Source organism: Oenanthe melanoleuca, chromosome 2 (genome assembly GCF_029582105.1).
Source record: "Oenanthe melanoleuca isolate GR-GAL-2019-014 chromosome 2, OMel1.0, whole genome shotgun sequence".
NCBI classification, from domain to species: domain Eukaryota; kingdom Metazoa; phylum Chordata; class Aves; order Passeriformes; family Muscicapidae; genus Oenanthe; species Oenanthe melanoleuca.
The window spans coordinates 123,597,369-123,619,457 of NC_079335.1; the positions used below are offsets into that span (position 1 = coordinate 123,597,369).

The window sequence follows — 22,089 nt, forward strand, 5'->3', positions numbered from 1 at the left end:
CATCACAAAAAATGACTTTGTAATTACTGGAAAAACATGCAACTTCCAGCACGAAAAATCTGCAGTACATATGCACATGAAAAAATGCCACGGTTAATTTAGAATGGCACAAATTCTTCTTTGATAGGCGATGCAGCAAAAACATATTTAGTCATTTTAAATTCCTTTGAGGACCTCCATAAAACAGACCTCATATTTCCCATATTCCATAATTTTGTCTGGAGGCTTTTTCCACAACCCAACATTGCTCCCTTCACCACCCAGTGGGCAACGAATGCTGTTAGAGCAAGAAATGTCCCCTCCTTAATTTTTTCATCCACAGGAGCTTAGCATGCAACCTCAACAGAATGTGCTGTTCTCAAATACTGCTGGTCTAGGGGAAAAAGACATGATATCCAAGAGTTTAATTTCCAATTTCTTGCTCAGCAAAAGTACTAAGCAAAGTTTATGCTGTACACATACTACCATCTACAAACACTTTACATATGTTTCATTCCATTTTCTATGTTTTATGTACACATCAAAATGCAACCTGTGCTCAAAGCTGATCATTATGACAAGGGATATTTTTGCTTAAGCCATGAAAATTTAAGATGTTTTAAAAAATACACAGAAAGATGGTTATATAAACACTTAGGAAATTAATGTACCTTATCCTTCCTGCTTGGATTTTTGTTGCGTTTTATAAATGCACAAAAAGAGGTAAAATACTCCATTTTCTCTTCACATCAATGTAAACACTTGAACTTCTCTTCTGCACAAACTATAAGAATAGTTTGCTCCTGAAAAACCCATCAGCTGGAATAGTTTATTCATCTGCAGTTGAATAGGCTCAGTAAACAGGTTTACTGCTTTGCAGATACCAGCTGATATAAAAGGCATTACTTACGACATTTCCTCAAAGACCTTCACTCGCTCACATCCCTCTGGGGGCTCTCGTTTGAACATGTAGCTGTTGTTTGGTTTGGGAGATGAGGCATACTTGGGCAACGGTGAGCTACTCCCACTGTCTGAAAATTTAAAGCAGTTATATTACTAGAGATTGAGAGTGCTTTATAATTAAATTCGATTTCCAAACAAGATGCCTTTTTTCACAATTTAGCCACTACGTTGGTTTGCTTCTACCACAACGCTTCCTTTATTGCAGGCTACTTCTAACACCCTTGTATAGCACATTTCTTCTGAGTAACAGCTTCGGTGCAGCAGCAATCTATTGTATAACAACACGTAACAGGAGGATATTTTTATCCAGAACACTGCAATTGGAACAAAACAGAGCTGTGATCCTGGAAACAAATACATTCTTTATTACACAATTCAAAAACCATAAATGAACAAGGTAATATGCATAATACATGCAGAAGAATTATGAGTGGTAATGATAAATGCCTTCTCACTGTATAAACAGTGTTATTCAAGATGTGCGCATACAGCTTGTATCCTATTTTAAAACATATTTCTTCACTGGAATATTGACCTCAGTCTCATGAACAGCTCAGAAGCTGCAACAAAACAAAACACATTTGTAACACAGGTACTGCTACCTCATCGTTACAATGTCTTCTCTTACTTGCTTCGCAGTTGTGAAGTTTCATTAATATCTAGAATAAAACTTCTACAGCTTAATTCTCTCATCATTACTGGCTATATGACACAGGTATTCATAACTCCAGCTGCCTGTGTGCATTTTAACCAGACACACTTAGAATTAAAGGTGTGAAGATCTAAGACAAAAGGCAATGGGCAGATTTATTTGTACTTCTTCAGAAAGTATGAGAGAAGGCTCAAGTCTGTTAATGACCAAAGCACAGAAATGTGAAATATTAAGACTATGAAAGGGCTCACTTTAAATAGTCGTGCTGACAACATGATAGTAAATGCATTCAGGAAATAAAGTAGGTACAGAAATTGTTATCCACAGAAAATTAGCTTTCTGCAGTGGCTTCTATCTTTTCAAAGAGCAACATCTCTCCCAGGGTAGCATTATTGGTTCCCTATTCCCTGCTTAGGATTACAATTAAAGAATGAAATAGCAAAATTAATGAGGACCCACCAACTTACAAACACACCTTAATTGGAGAGAAATAGCTGCTCTTGCTTTAGCTCTTTTGAAGTATATAATGTGGGGTACATTATTTTCAACTCAAGTTTATAACCTTTGTTTACTTTCCTGTTGTGCATATGTGTTGCCTTTTCAGTTAACCAAGCTTCAAGCTTGATCTAACTTCACCAAAGTTAGATCTTTAACAGCTTGCAAAGAGTAACTGCAAAAACTATTATCATGACTCACATACAAAGGCTAATCTTTAGATGTTTTGAAACATTTCTGCTTCCTCTTACAACAAGAAACAAATTAACTCAAATGTCACACTTCCCTTTGAAGATTTATTATGAAAGATATGAGATGATAAAAATGTTGAAGTGAATCTCAGTAGCACATTGATTATTCAGTTTTTTCCTCCTGTAGAGTGAATACAGAACTTCTATTTACAGAATTTTTGGTGTTAACTGTGAAGGCAGAAAATGCTTAGAGACGATACAGATATTTGCCAAGTTGGGAGCATGATGGTCCTGTTGGCATTTTTCCACTGTTGGCACACACCGCTTATTCCAAACACAGAAATCATTAACAGAACCCAGACAGTTTGTTTCCTCCTTCTAATATTTAAAATTGAAGATCCAAGTTTCTATTTAAAAAATTAGAGACACAAAATGTAATACTGTCCATTCCACCAAATAGTGGAAAACCATGGCAGTACATCCAAGGGAAGAATCAAACAGAATTCAAGGTCAAGTCAGTTCTTGGAAGATTTAAGTCTTGTCTACTAGCCAGTTCAGCTTTCAATCAAGTTTTTGGTTTAGCTAGCCCTGCCTGGCTGGAACTTTCTATGTAAGACAGCTGCTAAACAAGTATCTCTCTTTACCCTCCCTGCTTTTCATGAGTTAGATTTCCATTCTGACCAAACGCACAGCACGCACTATTTGAAGAACACGTGCGGTTGTGAGGAGACTCGCACGTACAAGTCAGGTGTTGGGCGAGAGCAGAGGGGACCAGGAACAGAGCTCAAGTGGCAAGAGGTGGAATTCACAGCCTAAGCCAGTCTCCACTTTTGTGTCCTGTAAACTCTGCAGTGCTAAACTGTCCTGTCAGTACTCCCTGACACACAGCAAATCCATGTGTGATGTCCAAGGGTTCCACATGCATGTTTGCTGCTCTCTGAGGCCCCAAGACCGCACCCTCCGGTCCCACCAGCAGGGAATGCCCTGCCACCAGCGTGTCCCAGCCCACCCATCCCATCCCATCCCACCCCATATCGCCCCACCCCATCCCATCCTGCTGACAGCAGCTGATCACAGAATCTTTAAAGAGAGTTTCACTGCTGCAAATGCACAGCAGAAAATACAGAGCCTTATCACATAGAATTTCTGGACAAATCTTTAAAAACACATATATTCTGTTATCTAGAAAACATTTTAAGATTGTCATTAAAACTCTAAAGATACTATTTTAACCTTAATACTGGAAATTATAGCTTGCACATTATTAGAACAACAAAAGAGGCTAACTAAAAAAACAATCTCTAAAACAGTTTTTTGAGTGACTATACTTAAACAAGAAACTTTGCCAGTGGGCCTTGGGATTACTTTTGATAAGTTCAAAAGTAACTAATAAGACTATGCAAAGACTTTACTAACAACTTTCCATTAAAGAACTTTGAATCAGATGCCCAAAATTTAACAAGCATCTTCATAACCATGTTACTTGTAAGAGCCTGCTATCAGCAGTGGGACTACTAAATGCTATGTAAAGGCACCTGAATCAAAATCCCTGAGAAACAGGGTATCCAATCTATATTTGTGCAAAGAAACCCCTCCAGATTTCATCTGCTTATATCTTCAGATGCCTTTTAATTTCACCCCTTCCACAGCTGCTGAAGATGCTATGTAGGGCTCTGAATTACATTTTCATGGACCAGAATATCACAAAACAGATCTAGTGAAACCAGTAGTTTTAATATAAAATCATAAAGCCAGGTGCCATGAAAATACGTTTTTTCCCAACCCTTCCTTGTCTGCTCTAATTGATATTGTATAGTATCACTGCTCTGTTCAGAGCAATATTGTGGGCCTTTTCTGAAAATTAGCTTTCACTAGCTCTTGAAAAATTCAATTATTTAACAGCTTCTTGCAGATAGGTACACCCAACAAGTGATAGAGTCCAAAGGGCAGCTGGGAGGGCCTCAGGCCAAAGCACAGCTTTGCACAAAAAGTAAAAGATGCTTTAGGAATGTAAAGCAGTGTTGTGTCTGCACAGAGTATTGGCTCCTCTCAATGTGCTCACTGTCTCTCATTCAAACTAACCTTCCCTTCCTACTCAGCAACACACCCCAAAACCCTCAATAATGCTGATAACTCTACCTTCTAAAGGTAAAGCCATGTTTTTCCATCAAGAGGAAAAATAAATCTTTAGAAAAGTAACAAGAAAACACCATCAAAACATCTACATTTGGTTACACAATGTGTATTTCCAAACTTAATAGGCTTTAAAAAAACTGATCACTGTTTTATTCTAGCTCACAAAAGCTTTTAAAATGAAGGTGTGAAAACCTTCCCAAGTTTTTATTGTCTAGAGCAATTAACAGCCACAACAAATGTAATAGACTGTCCCTCAAACTTGTCATTCTGTTGTAATCTCTACCTATATCTCTCATTTAGCTATAATTTAATGATTTTGAAGTAACATTCAGAACAACTGGCCTGTAGTATCTGGATGATATAAGAGCAAAAAGCACCTTTCTGACTATACTTTTATGACCTCTGAACAAATTACTTTCTCTCGGAAAACTGCTACATGTTTTCCTAGTTTTTACCTTGCCCGTGAAGAATTAAGTTGTGATGAGAAGTTCAAGCTTTTATCTTTCAGATGCACAGTATTACATACCTTACTTAAACTAATTTTAAAATGCTATTATAATGACTTTAAAAACGGCTGTTTATCATCATCATCTACACACTTCTCCTGGAGAAGACTTTTGATACAAGTCTAGCATTAAAGCTAGTCTTAAAACCAAAATTCACAAATATGTATCTACTCATAAATTTCACTCCAGTAAGCTGTTCAAAAAATCCAAAGCATGAGATAAAAAGCCTTGAAAAACATTAAAAAGGCTACATGCAGTATTTCAAACTGTCTTCACTCACTACTGCCAATAAAGGTACCACTGAAAATTCCCATTACTGTGATAACGGAGTACTGACTGCAAAAGAAATTATTCATTTCCTTGCTTTTTAACTTATATTTGTTATCAGGACATATATGAACCAATTTACCTGTCAAGATGGTTTTTTGTGTGCTAATACTTCAGAAGATGTTTCTATAGTGATTCAGTCTTGACAACATATCAAAAATTCACATGCATAGTGTAAGAAATAGGAGTATAGTGGGGGCAAGCTAATACCACTGATTTTTGGAGCATAGCCAGCTATCATATTGAGCAAAGGCTTTTACTTTAATGTGGTTAACTTGCACACTGGCACAGTTCAGGATTTGGGCGAATGGATTTGTTTTCCCCTACTTCCTTTTAAATCCAAGATGAGGCAAAAAATACTTTTCAGAAATCAAGAAAAGCTAGTATATCTCTTGCTGACTTCGACTTCCCCAATCCTACTCCCAAATTACTTTAGCTATTAATAAACAGATAGTAGTTACAAAAAAAAGACTTAATCTTACTTATAACCTCAAAACACTGCTATCCTTAGCTCATTGGTAAACATATGGTAAATCTTAGAAGCTTTCATTTCCTCTGTCAAACTTACTCCTCTTAGCTTGCATGATTTGCCCAAATCCTACGTCCTCCATATACTGAAATCTGCGTTTCAACTATCTGACCAGAAGCACAGGGATAATTTTGTTAGTAAACAATTGTCAAAAAAAACACAGTCTTTTTTACAGTGGTGTGTATTTCTCATACTCCATAGTCTGTCAGTAACTCTTAATCACTGAAACTCCAGTTGTACTCCCACTATAAAACCAAACAACATTTTACAGACTTTGAAAAAAACACTATATTGATAAATGCATAAATTATTCAGAATTTTTGAGCCGTTATGCAGCACACACAGAGAAGTAATTACTCTCCACCAGGCTGGTCAAACAGGTACCTGAGCTTCAAACCAAATAGCTTCAAGTGGAATGTAAGAGTTCAGAAGCAGAGTTCTTTTAAAAGCAGTCCAAAACTTCACCATTTTGAACAGCAAGCAATTCACCTACAATACATATACAGTCTACCACAAACCTTCCTGAAACCTTTCTTAAACAAACATGTTACAGTCTGAAATCTTCCCATAAGAATCTTCATAAATAGTTAACTGTTTGCTGTGCTCCTCTGACGTATTTATGGAAGATGTTTGTGAAGTTTCACAAACAAGAGGGAAAAAGATATGTAAACAAACAAAACCAATTTTCAGATAAATCCTCAATCCCTCCACAACCAAACAAAAACAAAAACTGATGTAATGAATAAAATGAAGGTAGTTGTAAAAGCATGACATCACATGCCTCCCATAGGTAAAGGCAGGCCATTCTACTCTCACCTTTATCACGGTCATAGAGCAAATCTTCTGTTGAACAGGGACTGCCATCCTGAGATTCAGGAGGGCAAAAGGGAGAGACACAAGGTGAGTGACTGCTGCAGCTGCTGCTGCGCTCCTGGACAGACGGAGTCTGCGTGTCAATGCTTCGGGTGCTACTGCTGCGGTAGTGAGCAGGCAAGGGCGCCCTTCGGCCGTCGGGGATATCCAAAGGCTGCAGAAGAAACAGGCAATTCATGTCACACAGAACACATCGAACTCATAAGCAATGCCAGCCTGTAGCACTCATAAGCAAAGGCCTTAAGAAGAACAAATACGGTATTTTTAAAAGAATAGGAAGATCTCACATAAGAAAATAGCATACAGTGCAGTGTACAATGGGTACAGCATACATTAATTACACTGGGGCAACGTGCACACGTTCCAATGCAAAGTTAACAACCACACTTCAACATGTGCCAGTGTTATGTTTTTATAGTTCTACAATAGTTTTAAAAAAGCAAACTTCCCTCACTAATTGTATTTAGTAGCACAGTTTTCAATAAAGGTCACTGCTATTATAAAACAAAAACAAGTACCCCGATAGAGATCACATTTGGATAAAAGGAAAAGTAGAAAATGTCAAATACAATGGCATACTATTGCCATAACAACCAACTGAATTACAATTATCAAAGGAAACCATCCAAGTTTTGCTAGTAAGTTGTAATTCTCCAGAACACCCCTACATTCCATCCTTCTATAGATGATGCCCACACAGGCTTGTAACAAGGCTCACAAGCTTTGTCTTGAGCCAAAGCTAGTAAGCTCTGCCTGCCTGTATCAGCCTAGCTGGCACTGGCCAGAGTAATCCTGCATCCTATTCTGCAACATACTGCATAGACATGTTTACAGCAGAGATTGGCATGCTCCACTGACTTGTCCTTCCCAATGGAAAATTAGGTTTTTTTTAATAAAGACAGTGCTGCTTTAAATGTAAGAAATCAAGACGGAATTAGAGTCTTGCTTAGAAGTGAAAGGGAAAAAGTGTCTGCAAGATTTAAACAATTTTTATTCGCACTTCAGTGAGAACTGTGTCCAAAGCACAGAGAACAGCTTAAATGTTCTAGCTACAAAAAATTAATGTCTTTTTCCTTCTCACTTCAAGTGAACATTTTTATTTTATTGCCTCTCTTCTGCATATATTCCAAAACTGTAACAGTTTGTTCCAGAGCCTAAAATTCAACCCAACACTTTTGCTAGCAACGAGGACATGACACCTATTGGCTGAGTATCACATTCTCCCCTTTTCAGCAGCAGTCTATCCAGAAAATCACCACATATTACACAGAGGCAGAGCAGGAAGATAATTTTCTTCTTATGAGCCTTCCAGTTAATACCATTTCATATTTCAAATAAGAGCATAGAAACACACTATAAAGAGAACATTATAGTTGCTCCATCAAATGCTGTAAGGTTTGGGCACAGCTGTGTGGTCTGTTCCAACAGCTCAGTTCTCATTGCATATGCGTTACAACACGACTTGGTGTTCTATTCCCATCACCCCCAACAGGCCCTGACTCATTCAGTGCACAAAGCAGACCTGCAGCATTGAAGCATTTGTTACACAGACAAAAGAGAGAAAACAAGACTGAAAGAAAGCAGTCTTATAATTATAAGCAAACCAACAAAGAAAAAAAACACACACACCAAAAAAAAAAACAAACAAAAACTGCCATGCAAAACAGCATTTTTATTTCTTTCTCTGCCACAAAAATTCTGTGAGATGTCAGGGAATCAAATGAACCAACCTCTGTCTTTTTAGTATCTCTTCTGGATGCCCAGTTTATAAAGGTCTGATTTATACAAGTCCTCTGCATTAGCAGATGCAGAAGCTGCATTCTAAACTCCTAAAATGGAATGCAACATCCTGAGTTACCTGAAGAACCACACTATAGAACCCTGATGGGTTTGTATTTCTCCGTTCATAAAGTGTAAATAATAATATCTGTCTTCTCACATAACTGTGATGTAAAGTGGACAAAATTTTGGACACACTTCTATTATAAAGCAGCAAAATCTCAGGAAAAAATTCAGATTTCTGACTTCAAAGCAAGGTGTAACAGTAAGCATGAAGACACAAATCTAAGGAGGAGAAAAACACCAAACAGCTGCTCATTAAGGGCATACACTACTATGTAACAGGTAAAACAAGGATTCCAGGGAGGGGAAAACAAACAGTAAGTGATCACATAATTAAAGACTTCAGGATAACACAGACGTTTTTCCACACCTGGAGGAACAATGTTGTCTCAGGCAGTCAGGAAGTATATCCCACATCACATATTTCAATCTCCCCTAAACTAAAACCTGAGGTACAAAAATAATCCATATTTTTAGACATATCTAAATACACACACAGGCAGAATAAGCTAAATATTTCTCATTCTTTACAAGTGCAATAACATTTGAGGAGAAAATGCCAGTTAATATCTGGGATTACTCTGCTTTTGTATTTATCTTTCCCTCAATGCTGACAAATGCAAAAATCTCCATGAAAATATCAACTAAAACTATTTTGCCTGTTAAAAATTTTATGTATCAAATCTGATCAACATTAAAAAGCACTTTTGAAGTTACTTTCTATGAGACATGCCCAAACTATTCTAAAACCGAAGTTCTCACAACCTCACTAGATAAGAAAGAGGGTAACTAATTTGGTACAGCTGCTATTAGTTTTCATAGTGCCCAGTGCATGGAAAATAACTAGAAATTACTGCATTCTATATGCAAGTTCTTGAGGGGTTTCTTTCAAGTAGGTCCAGTCATGTATTAACCTTATGCCAAATGCATTCTGACAGGACACTTGTCCACCCCTATGGGATGTGTGCTCTTGGACACAGTTACATACTGCTATCACCTCTCAGCAAAGGTATGAAAATGCTCCATTGAACAACAAGCATGCATTTTTCAATACACTGTTAACATTCACCAATTTGTTTTCAGTATGATCTTTTTGCTGGAAAAAGCCTCAACACTCTACTTAGAAGAATCAGGAATTCTACAAGTCTATAATATTATCAATGGGAGTCTCCTCACAAGGTGTACATATATTTGGGAGGCAACCCCTTGAGAGCAAAGCATTCAATGCTACTGATTTAAAAACTTTCCTCTAGACTGGAACACAAAGGCCAACATAGGAAAGTGCTTCTTCCTGCTGTCATCAGTGAAGTTATCAGCGCATTAGATAAGGTGCAAGTGCAAAAACCATAATGTATCCTAGGAAGGAACATTTGGGAAAAAAACAGTTTTCAGATGAAGGCTATGAAAATTTAAGTAAGGATCCTCTGCATCTGTGCAAACTAAAATTTTAGTACGGGATTAAGTTTCCAGATAGGTACATAAAATCACCTTGCCATCTCCTTCCAGAAGCACTAGAAATCAAACAAGGAACACAGTAATCAGTTTACTTACGTTGTGTGATAGTTCAGAAAGATTTCTTTATTTCTAATTAATTCTGAATACTTGATAGGTCTGGTAAAATGTTTTTCCTCATGGATTTCTCACGGCATTTCTCATTATTTTCACTATTGTATTCCATAAGACGGAACACCTCTTATCCCCTAATCCCTACAAAAAGTCCATCATCTTATGATATCTCAATGATACCAATGATTGTGTTGTGGAATCACAACAGGACAAAGAACAAAAGCCTTCAACAACTTCACAAAAAGCTCATTCTGTCTTACAAGTTATGGTGAGAACACAGACACACCATCACAACTTGTCAGAGTTAATCAGCAAGTTACAAAAGAAGCAAGGAAAATACATACAAGAATTTTGAATAAATGCATTATATTATGAATTAAAAGTTTATAAATAAATTTGAAAAGAAAGAAGTGATTAAGAAGTGATTCAAAATGGACAACTTAGCTTTATGAAAGCAAAAAGAAAAACACCTTCAGCTAGATGAATTATGTGAAAAAATACAGCTATGGCTAAACTGCAAAGAATAAAATTTTTTGAATATTTTGACCACTATGCAATCTCTCTAAACTTTATAGACAATTGGCTTTTTAAAAGGTAATTACACAAATACATTACTAATCCTCAATTACCTTTATGAAACACAAAAATAACAAGACAATGCAAGAGCGTTTTTTTTATTTTTATAACTACAATTTTAATCATCATTAAGATGTTAAAACACAGTAATAAAAAAAAAAAGGTTTCAAAGAAGAAAGAGAACTATATCAGCATGAGAAGGGCAGAAGACATATTCCAAAGCAACAATCTTTGACTGTGCTTTTGAAATAGCTTATAAAAATACAAAATGCTACAGCAAGAAAGAATGGCAGAAAACTGAAAGAAAAACAGGTTCACTAGCATTGGAACCAGTGAAGTTTGGTTTCCTATGGTTTATCGTTTGTTCAGATATTCCTAACCTTTAACCCAGCTGCCCTACTTCCCCAGGCTAAAACACAGCTGAATTGTTGTATTAGGAAAAAGTTCACCAGCAGTAAGATTGAGTAAATTATAATCTTGTTATGATCTTCCATAAGCAAACTGAGATCTTGTAATCTCAAAGACGGTGCTAGGAATCCCACTCTACGCCCCACAAGGCCAGACTTCACAGAAATTAACAGTTACATAGCAGGAAAAAAGCCTCTGCCCACAAAGATGGACTTGACTTCAAGGGCAATGTCTGATTTATGACTTTCTTTTGTGTCTGAAGCTCTCCCCAGCTGAATGTTTGGAGGAAGGGTTCACTATTGCCTTGGTTGCATAAACTGACGAGCACCTCTGGCCCAAATCCAACAATGCACTTAAGTATGTGCTTAACTGTTTTTCTGGATCAGAGTCAGTACATTCAGTAACACACGAGAGCTCTGCATCCCAAGCAATAAGCTGTTAAAACCCAAGGACAACATTGACAAGGATGATTTGTCTGATAGATAAATGAAATATCCTCCAACTACATGAGATTACAACCCTAGCCATAGCAACATCAATGGTGGCACTACAATACACACTTTCTTGCACTCTCTTGGGAGATGCTGCAACAAGGCTTATTGAGCTGGGCTTTCAGTTTGCATGTTTGATTTTTTTTTTTTCTCCTTATTTCCCTGGTACAATACACATCTCTTCTGAAGGGACAAGACAACCTTAGGAAAGAAAACTTAGCCTAGAACTATTACTACTACAGTATTTCATTCTTAAGCCTGCTTTGTCCACACAACCAGGTGTCTGGAGAAGCCAAGACTACTCCAAAACTTTTAAAGTTTACTGTTGATATGAAGAACTGCGAATATAAGGTTTCAGAATCTTAAGCCTCTGATGGAAGTTTTCTAGCTTGACTCACATAGTGAATTGCCATTACATGACCACTCGTGAGAAAAGCACTTACACCTTTGAGAAGGTTAGAAAAAACCATGGAGTACTTCATTCCACAGCAGAAAATTTTCACTGGCTTTTTAGGAAACAATGGCTGTAAATCAAATATTCCACATTTTAAGTGTCATCTAAGTACTAAATTCCTCATTGAAAAGTCCAACGCTCCAAAGCAAAGCTGCCCCATTTGTCAATATTTCCCATACAGAGATCTCCCATGACAGATTACAGAGGTTTCACGGCAGGAAAATGGTCCATGTTCAGTTTAGGGGAAAAAAAGCATTAAAACCAAAAAGGAGAACATAGCACTGGAAGCTTACACCTTGCTCAAGAAAAAGAGTGCAAAATGAAGCAAATATAACAATCTCCTGATCTCTAATTACTTAGTACTGCAGCCTGAAGTGTCTGAATATTCTAACACTTTTATTTCTCACAAAAACTTTCAAGTTCTCTACAGAAAGGACATTCTAAACAAAGTAGGTTTGACCAAAAGCCCTTTAAAAACAAAAAGAAAAACAACAACCCCAAAAAAAGAAACCCAAAAAAACCAAAATATACAACCAAAAAAATCCCAAAAACAACCCACCATGTTAAGACACTGAAATAAGGTTTTCAAACAAACAGCTCTTTGAAGAAAATTAGTTGTAATTTCAGCCACAAGGAAGGTTCCTCAAGAGGTAGGTTTTCCCTGTGTTTATAGATTACCAAGAGATAACAATCATAAATATGTTACTATATGCTTACCTTAGATACTTCTTCTTTTCCACTGTTCTCCTTAATGAATACTTTTTCCAGTTCAGGGCTTATTCCTTCTACATTACACGGCACACGTGAAGCACTTGATTTTGGCACTGAAATGTTTGACAGTGGCATAGGGACAGATCTGGAAATACAAGCCTAGAAGGCAGATAGCAACATGATTTAAAGATGGAAAACAAAATAAAGGCAGAAGTCTGAGACCAAAACTAAACACATTACTAAGTAAGAAGCTGTGTATTAATTTTGCCATCTAGAAGATAATTTTTACTCTGTGAATTTAAATAAAAACAAATGCCTGTATAAATCAAAAGCCAATAAAATCATCTCTACTTAACTCTAAGAAGAGCTGCATAATCAAAGCATTCTATGACTTCACTTGGTAGTAAGTAGAGAGGTGAACGCACTTTCCAGAGGCACAGACTACAGTTTACACCACAGGGGGATGGGGAGTGCATGGGGCCCTGACACTAATGTTTTAACTGGGATCCAAAAGGCATTTCATAACATTCCTAAAGCTTAATGACTCAACTGAAATATTCACTTAAAGCATTTTTACTCTTTTGGTTGGTGTTAGCAAATGAAAAATAAAACATTCATTCTGAACCTTTAATTTCATTAGCTTATAGCTTTTCAGAGCTTTATCTCAAAGGTCTTAAGAGAAATCATCTTGAGTTTAAAGAAACAAGCGTGAAACTAAGTATAAATATGATTTTCAGAAAAACCTGTTGAGTGGAGCTCTGTTACCAACAGGAAACATTCACAACAGTGCACATACATCTTGCACAGTCAACCTTAAAAGCTTCACCTTGGAAGCAGCTACACTGAGCCATGAACAGTGCTCAGGTGTCAATCAATGTGTTCTCCTGCTCAGAATCACAGGATGCTTAAGACAAAATGTTAAGTTGTTTTTTTTTTTTTTAAGTTCTTATCAAGTGAATCTTGCAAAATGTGAAGCTCACAAGGTACAAGTCATTCTCCTGCAAGCATTCTCTGATGCCAAAACACACTGCCTGCAGAATGGCTTTATCACAGAGCATCTTTCAGAGAAACCAAAATGTCACATAAGCAATGATGAAGTGAGCTCCAAGTACTAAAGACTGTTTCTTCATAGCACACGTCCTAGGTAGGTTTCAATTTGTGTCAAAGACTGTCTGCTATGTGACTATAATGGCAGGGTACTTGCAACAGCTTACTTTGAGATGTAAAGCAAAACCCTTTTCTATGCAAAATGTAGTAGGATCCTTTGTTATAAAGGCTAACAGGTCCAGGAAGAGCATCAAATTCCTATTGTCTTCATGCATTAGGTTTTGACCACAAGATTTTATGCCCACAGAAGGAATGTTAGGAATCAGCCATCACAGCTCAAACAGCTGCTGTAACTAGCCGCTATAGAACACCAGGTAGTTAAAAAGGTACTAAGGAAATATCACAACAGAACCAACATTTCAGATGTTCAAAGAGTGGCCTGTTAGTAACAGGGAATCAAAGTTAAGGATCTACTACTGTAGGTGAATTTAATCAGGACTCAAATATCTGCACTTCCAAATAAGCCATGGTTAAATGCTTTCTACAAGTGCCTTAAGATTTATGAAGATACTGGCTGGACCTCACCTGAGCTTTAGAACTGTTATTGGGTTTCAATTTTGCTGACAGGTTGCAATGACTAGATCATGACTGCTCTGGGCATTCTCCACTGCACCCTGATTTGCTACTTTCTATTTCTTTCTTTTTCTATTATTTTTTAACTAGCCCAGATGGAATTAGCTTGCAAAACTGATAAGCAAATACCTTCCAGAGGAGCCTTGAAAGTTTACCACAAAAAAAATTAGTCTTGGAAGCAAGTACACATCCCTGGGAGCACAGCCTCATCTGGCCATGCCCATAACTTTACAGCATCATAATATATTTAAGCTGTTATCCTAGTGCAGCCCTTCTTTTATTATATGACGGCCATCAGATAAACTCAGGTGAAGGTACAGCAGTATCAGACTGTTAAGCATTTCAATGTACCACACAAGAGAACAAACACAAGACACATGGGAAGGCTCAGCAGGCCATTCAGCCAACCCTGAGAGAAGCTGCTAATGTAAGGAATACCAAATTACCTGAGTCTGACTGATTGCTATATGGTTGCCATGGAGAGGGGACTGACGTTCCTTCTCTTTGTTGTGACGACTGCTCTGCTTGCTGCGCTGAAGCTGCTGCCTCAGTTTGGCAATCTGCTGGAGAGAAGTTCAGGTGAAGTGAGAATGAATTATCAAATGGGCAACTGCTCAAATCTTCACATATAAAGTGAATCATGGACATTTTAACCCTCTTTGGAGGATTTTACAGGCATATAGGATTGCCTTTCCTTGAAGTATGAGCATTAAAGCTTTTTTCTGCTTATCAGATACTTCCTCCAAAGTATCTGCCTTATTCACCAACCTGAATATGACAACAGGCTTAGTTTATTTACTGAATTTCCTCATTTACATACAAGCACTGTAATAGCTGATGCAAACAAAAGTAGTCAGAATGACAATTTGTAGCCTCTTCTAACCTATAACTGATTTAAACAGGGAACATTGAAGCCTAGAGTTTCGTTTGATCTTAAAACAAAACAAAACTTTTTTGTGATAATTCATCATAAAAGTAAAGAACTTACACAAACAACTGGCACTCAAAATGCACTGTTCATCTCAGAGCACTTATTTAATACATTTAATAGCATATCCCTGCAGGCAAAATTACCACAGACTCCTTCAGGCAGACAGAATTATCTTTCCTGCTGTCTGCTACAAAGATGTCTAATCAAAAGTTACATATTTTAAATGTCAAACGCAACTAAATCCATTATCCATTTGACCTGCTCCTTAACAAGAAACAAAAGAATTTCATTTTGGGATTCCTCTACTTATTTATTCCTCCTGGGAAATTTCTACATGAAAGAGAGTACTTACCTCTATAAACATTGTCTCAGAAGTTTAGACTATGTGCAAATTCATACAACAGGTACAGACACTTCCTTAAAACTGGATAATTTGTTCCCTTAGGCTCAAATCCCACTGTTCCACATGCTCAGCACTCTGGAATATAAGGCCATGCATGGCCCCATTTCATTTTTAACTCAGCTAGAGATAACAATTTTTAAAAACCTGAAGGGCAAGTAAGGAGAATGAATGCACATGAAATTCATACATCAGCTGGAAACTAACCTCTCCTTCTGAGTGACAACTTACAAGTACATGCACTCTGTGGTTATTTCCAAGTAGTTAAATATATCACTGGTACTCTTACAAAGCAACTCTGTGGCAGAGAATCACTTCACATCCCTCTTCACAGTGTCAGAGATGACAGTGCTTGGTGAAGAGGTTTGGATGGAGCTCTGCTGCAGGCTTTGAGCTCTTCTTTGTGCTGTTTCTGGTAGCACTCACAGAAGAACAATCTATCTTTAAGGCTTCATATTAAGTTCTGCCACAGCTCGTTACCCATATTTAGAGAACTGCTACTCAAAAATGAATGAACACTTTGGTCTTTAAACAACAGACAAACTGTTCAAGACTTCCAAAGGGGTCTCTGTGTTGAATATATCCAGAAAAAACAGTGCCCTAATACAACAGCATTACTTACACAGATGAGCTACATTTAGAGAACTGGGACACTAGAACTCTTGATCAAAGGTGCAACTCTAGCCCCATATTGCAAGAATCTTTGGAGTCTGAAGAGGTATTTAATCTCTTTTAAAAATAAATCCATTTGTCTAGAAATTTCCCCTTGTCCTTGCAGGAGTAATAGCAATTAGGAAATCTAACTCCATAGATGAAAAAACATGCAGGTAACTACTCTGCTAAATTACAAATATTTGTATCTTACATGGAATGCTGAAGAATGGGGAGAACTGGGAAATAATCTTCATCTTCCCCTTTAAAAATAAGGACAAAAATTATGCCCAGATCAGAAGACAGCTGTGGACAGAGATGGCTGGCTACAAGAATAATCAGAAAGCAAGGAGAGTGCTGTATATAAATCTTTCATTTCTACTGCCTCTCCTTGACTCTGTGAACTTCCTCCTAAGTCAAAAAGTTAAATACACTATTTTGTTTAATTTAGATGAAATATAGTTTCTGAGCTTTCCTCAAGAGCACAATACAAATAGAAAATACCTAAATAATACCATCTCGGAGATCTGGCTGACTGATTTCTGTCACAAATAAGCTTGCAAATCTTTGAGGACATAGCCTCTCACTGTAAAATTTGGATAGTGAAATCTCTAAATGGGAGAGTGCTGATAGGCTGGTATGTCTCTAGGCTAGTCAAAAACCCTGAAGCTCTGATATTGTAAAAAGAATCAATGACTCCCTGGAATTTAAGGTCCCCTCAGCCACCTCAAAAGAGTATGTGTATTCTGGTAGCGAGTAGATTCTTGACACTAACAAAGAAAAAAGTGCTTGGGTCACTGAGGAGAAACAGAAGGTGGAAAATTGTTGATTTGACTGTGTATCTGGAACTGATACAATCTCTTAAGCCAAACAAGCAACACAGCGAAGAAACAGATGTGGCTTCTTAGATCGTATGTCCTTAGCAGGACCCTGAACTTGCAAGATCCTAGCTGTCCATGATGTGGTAGTTACCTTTGGACAAGAAAACAAGAAAGTAACAACAGGCATATAAAAAGGAATCTGCCATTTCCTATTTATCCTGCAGATCTGGGAGACAGAGGCTTGCTGGCACAGACAACCAGCAAGCTGGCAGTGTCAATGAGAACATGAAATCTGCTGAACTGAATGATGCTCCATCTCTTCACCAAGGGGAGTCCACAGCAATTCTACCATTTGCTAATACTGAAATTGCAATGGCTTTTTTTCTTTTACAAGATTATCTTTCAATTACCAATTATTCTCTATCTCAAGCTGAAATAAAGCCACTGCTACCAACAGGAATAGCTAGCTGTGCTAACTTCCTCAAAGTTTATCTACACCTTTTTCTCAGGCAGCAGAAAAGTGCCATCAGAGCACCAAATATAAGCAAAATGATCTACAGACAAGGGTGAGCTACACTAATTCTTGCAAAACAAATATAATTCAGGGAGTAAGAAAGGAGTCAAACATATGCCTTGATGGCACGTGTTTTACCAATTATCTCAAAGCAGCAGCAGATCCTGTCTCTTGGGCACTCAACTGATGCAGCGAACATGAGCTAGGGAGTCTTCTGTGCAAAGAAAATGGTGACAAGTGAGTGGCATCAGGAAAACAGGCATGTGAAGATCCAGCATTAGACCAGATCTGTGCAAAGAAAATGGTGCCAAGGACGTGGCAGGAAAGGAACCATGTGCTACACTGGGGAATACCAAAGCACAGTAACAAAACACTCCCATTTTCACTGGGCAGCTAAGAACAGAAAGGGTTTGGGACACCACTCCCCCCAAGTGCCTAAGTACTGAGCATGAATGTGACTGGCATATGCAAATCATCACAAAAAGATCTAATCTGTATCCTAAAGCACACACTTGTTGAAGACATTTAAGCCTTAGCCTTGCACATTTGTTTGCTATCATATGAATTATTTCAGTATACCAATTCAAATGCTCCCCCTGCCTTATCTAACTTGAAGATGGGCAGAACATTCTCATTAGAAAATACAGTTATTTTCTTAGATGATACAACTGAAAGCAAAACATATTAAAAAGAAAAAAAAATCAAGGAATTCATCAAGGAGTAAACTCAATTTGAATGCTACTTCTAATGCTTGAATGCCATTTGTTATTTAAAACTGTTTTGCTACATTTCAGTGTGCAAACATATATATTAGTAAATTTCAAAGAATACATTTTAATTCACATTTGGCAAGCACTCTCACTTGACCGCATGGAGGGGGGAAAACACAGCACAGATCTGCGCATATTTAAAAAAAAAAAAAAAAATTAAGAAAATTTTAGCCTTTGCTCTTCCAGTGACTGTTCTCTGCAATGTTGCTGATGCAGTGGGAAGACTCTTTTCTTCACCTATTTTAAAGTAATTTATAGAAAACCCCCATCAACAAAAAACACCAAGAAAGAATAATGAGCAGTGCATCAGAAACCTACACAAAGTCATTCAGGACACAAAGTTTCAGTTTGGTCTTCATGTTTTACCATCAGCCAAAGGTAAGTTGATCATCCAGGGTTATCAAACAAACAAGTCAAGAAAATCCCCTATAAATATATTTTTGCTTCCTAAGCATATCTATAGCTTGAAGCTGTACAACAAATAGTATAAATTTTGTCTATGCCACTTGTGATATGCATGCAGTCTAATATAACTAATGGCACAAAAGTGAGAAATAACCAAGTTAGGTTAGGACTTTACAACACAGGGATAATTTGAATATCCTGGTAATTTTACCCTTTTGAAGGGACCTAGATGCAGACTAATATGAAGAAACCTGACACATCCCACTGCACCTCTCCAAACGCTCACTAACATTTACCAGTCAATAGGCTGTATTTCTACAGCTCAGCCTATACAACATGGTAATTTCCTATTGCTGATGAAGCCACAAGCTCCTTGTTAATCTCATTAATGAAATGTTTGTTAATAAACTAGCTAACCCGTAGGTCAAAGAGCAAAACAAGCATTAGAAATTCACCCTAAACCTTTGAATACAATCTTTCAATTGGTATATGAAAGCACATTAGGCATGCAAGCTCTCATATTCAATTCTCTTTTATTCCTAAGTCCTTTTCAAGTATTCTGTTAGCGCAAAAGGGATCTTCCAATGGGGAGCTGCTGCTGTAGCAGATACAGCACAGAGAGCTGCTGAAGGGAAGTGAAAAATCAGCTGTCTGAAATATGTCTTTAAAAACCTATACAAAGCAAAAACTACTTGTTTCAAATAGAGGGTTTTTCCCAGTTCTGGGTAAATTCCAGTTCACAGTAAGCTATAACTAAAACTGGCCCTGAACAACATCAACAGAATTTCAAACTAATTATTCAGGGTGAAAAGAAAAAAAAAAAAATTGTCCAGGATAAAGACTTACAGCAATCTTTATCTCCCAGTCAAGACAATATCTATTGAAATAATGTTAAAGCAGTGTGGCATCATCTTAGACAAGTCACACTTAAGACTTCTTAAAATCAAGTAGTAGAATCCTTCCAAATAAACAATTTTTTTAAAAGTAGATTTTATTGTGAAATGATTAAAGGAAAGTTTATATTGAGAGATAGAGACTTCTAAAATTCTAATAGACTCACTACAAGAAAGCAAATATATCTATTTTAGTGCTAGGCAGATTTAATCCTGACATGCAGCTATTTCAATTAAGGGCAAAGTACGTTTCACTACCCAAAGTGAAATCCTTTTTTTAAGTGATAATTCTGATACCATTTGCTTGCTTGGGATGTTAAACCTGTACACTCACTTTTAGTTTTTATGACATACATATTTAAAAAAGAGGTACAGTTGTATTAAATAAATTTATTTAATTTTAATAGTACTCAAATTAACCAAAGAAAAATATTTTTTAAACTTAAATACACAATCTTATTTTATCAAAACCAGCAAGTGTTCAGTTAGTTTACAGTACCAAAATATTAAAGAAAAATGCTAAAAATCATGCCATTAATTTCTGAAGCAAGAAAACATGAACCCAAATTGCTAAAACAAGTCATGGAAGCTACAAACCACTGTCAACTTGTTTACTGTCAAATGCTATGAGAAACAATTCAAAATTCTGAGCAGAATATGTTACCTACACTACACATAACAAATGCCCAGGAGAAGGTGGTATTTTCATTTCCATTCCTTAAGCTCCTGCTTTCAGCTGCCCATTGCTTTTGTCAAATGCCTACCATGCATTCTGTTCTTCTATCTCCTTTCCATCAGAGACTTCAGTAATAGTGTTAGGGTTGTTTAAGAATGTGATTTAAAATGAAAAGGGAGTGAAGAGATTTTACCATTTTATGTGCCAAAGCACATTACTTTAAGCTTTTTACCTGCAGTTCTATTTTCCACTGTTTTGGATGAAAAAGCCAACGCTTGCCTGAGGGTCCTTTATGCTGCAAATGTGCCTCTCTAGTCCCTTGGAAGAATCTTTACATTTGGTGAAGCTCTGGCAAAAATTTCAGTTTGCACATGTTCAAGAAAGATATCTGGAACTGGCAGCTGCATCTGTTAAGAATTCTGTCTCTCTGGGCTTTGCAGTTTGAATAGAACCACCCCAGGGAATTTCTCCTTCCAGGAACTGCAGATTACTGTGGCACAAAGAAACTGAGAGCACAGACACTGTTGGTATTGAACAAACACTTAACACCCGCCATACAGGCGGACACATGAGGGAAAGGAAAAAGAAAGCCAAACAATGGAGAACAGAATGACAAGGAGCTAGAAGTTAACAGAGTAAGAGCTCAAATATGGTAGATGAATAGTGGCTGGATGATCCATGCAGAATGACATGGGTTATGAACCCAAGGAACTAAAAAAGGTAAGAAAATTGACTGGAGTAGCTGGAGAAAGGAAAACAGAGGAAGAGGAAGAACTGAACACTGAACAAGACAAGGGTAGGTTTCGGGGTAAGCAACCATTGCAACCATTGCTTCTTTGGACAGACACAGTCTCTTCCACAGAACTTATTTTGTCCACTGAGGGATTCTATCTAAAAAGGGAACTGTGAAACACATTGGCCACACATTTCTTATCTTCCTCTTGTGGTCAGTACACCAAGAGGGTGGCAACCCAGCACAATGGATCAGTGTTATCAAATGGCAAAGACTTGCTTACACACTGAAGGGTTCACTATCACTGACAGCCACAGGCCTGTGGTGAAGAAGAGCTGCTTGTTGCACAAGTTGATAGGAAACTGCCAGAGTATGAAGGATAGTCACTCAGTAAAAACACGGAAATATTACCCAGAAAAACAGATGCTATTCCTGTCTGTCATAATTTCTTTGTGCTGATAGGTAAGGCTTAAGCCAAAACTTCTCAGACACAAAACTCCTTCTGCACTAATTTCTGGTCACTTAATCTGTGATTACAAATGCTTCCTCACAGCTGCAGATGAAGTCATCCAGGCAAGTGAAGGCCCATGTACCAATACACCAAGGTTTCATAAGATGTACTCAGTGAGATGGGAACAGAAACCTTTCTTTTGATCAAATCTCCCTTTGGCCCAGGACCTCATCTTCAAAAATGAGACTTTTGCCACCAATGGATTGTAAGATTATTCCATATTTGTCATATGTGATTTTAAAATTTGAGTAATTAAACTTGCATCACTCCTTCTGACAATTATTCTATCAATGGATGGCCAGAAGAAGAATATATACTGCTTTTTAACTTCTCCTTAGATAACCCATATATTCCTTCTCATTTTTGAATGCCCTATTCAACGGAGCATCAGGAAAGAGCATGCAA

General features: G+C 37.3%; 1 protein-coding gene across 3 annotated transcripts in view; it reads right to left on the minus strand.

The window, feature by feature from the left end:
• Positions 1 to 22,089, minus strand: part of GLCCI1 (glucocorticoid induced 1) — a 57,608-nt gene that overhangs the window by 6,482 nt on the left and 29,037 nt on the right. The window contains exons 4-7 of one of the 3 annotated variants that reach the window (XM_056486032.1): positions 14,826 to 14,939; positions 12,706 to 12,858; positions 6,595 to 6,805; positions 890 to 1,010 (exon numbers count right to left, since the gene is read on the minus strand). In XM_056486032.1, coding sequence (XP_056342007.1) covers positions 890 to 1,010; positions 6,595 to 6,805; positions 12,706 to 12,858; positions 14,826 to 14,939 — 599 coding nt within the window. Of the gene's footprint in view, positions 1 to 885; positions 1,011 to 6,594; positions 6,806 to 12,705; positions 12,859 to 14,825; positions 14,943 to 22,089 lie in introns of those variants that run through there. The other 2 variants (XM_056486031.1, XM_056486033.1) reach the window with 2 other exon arrangements.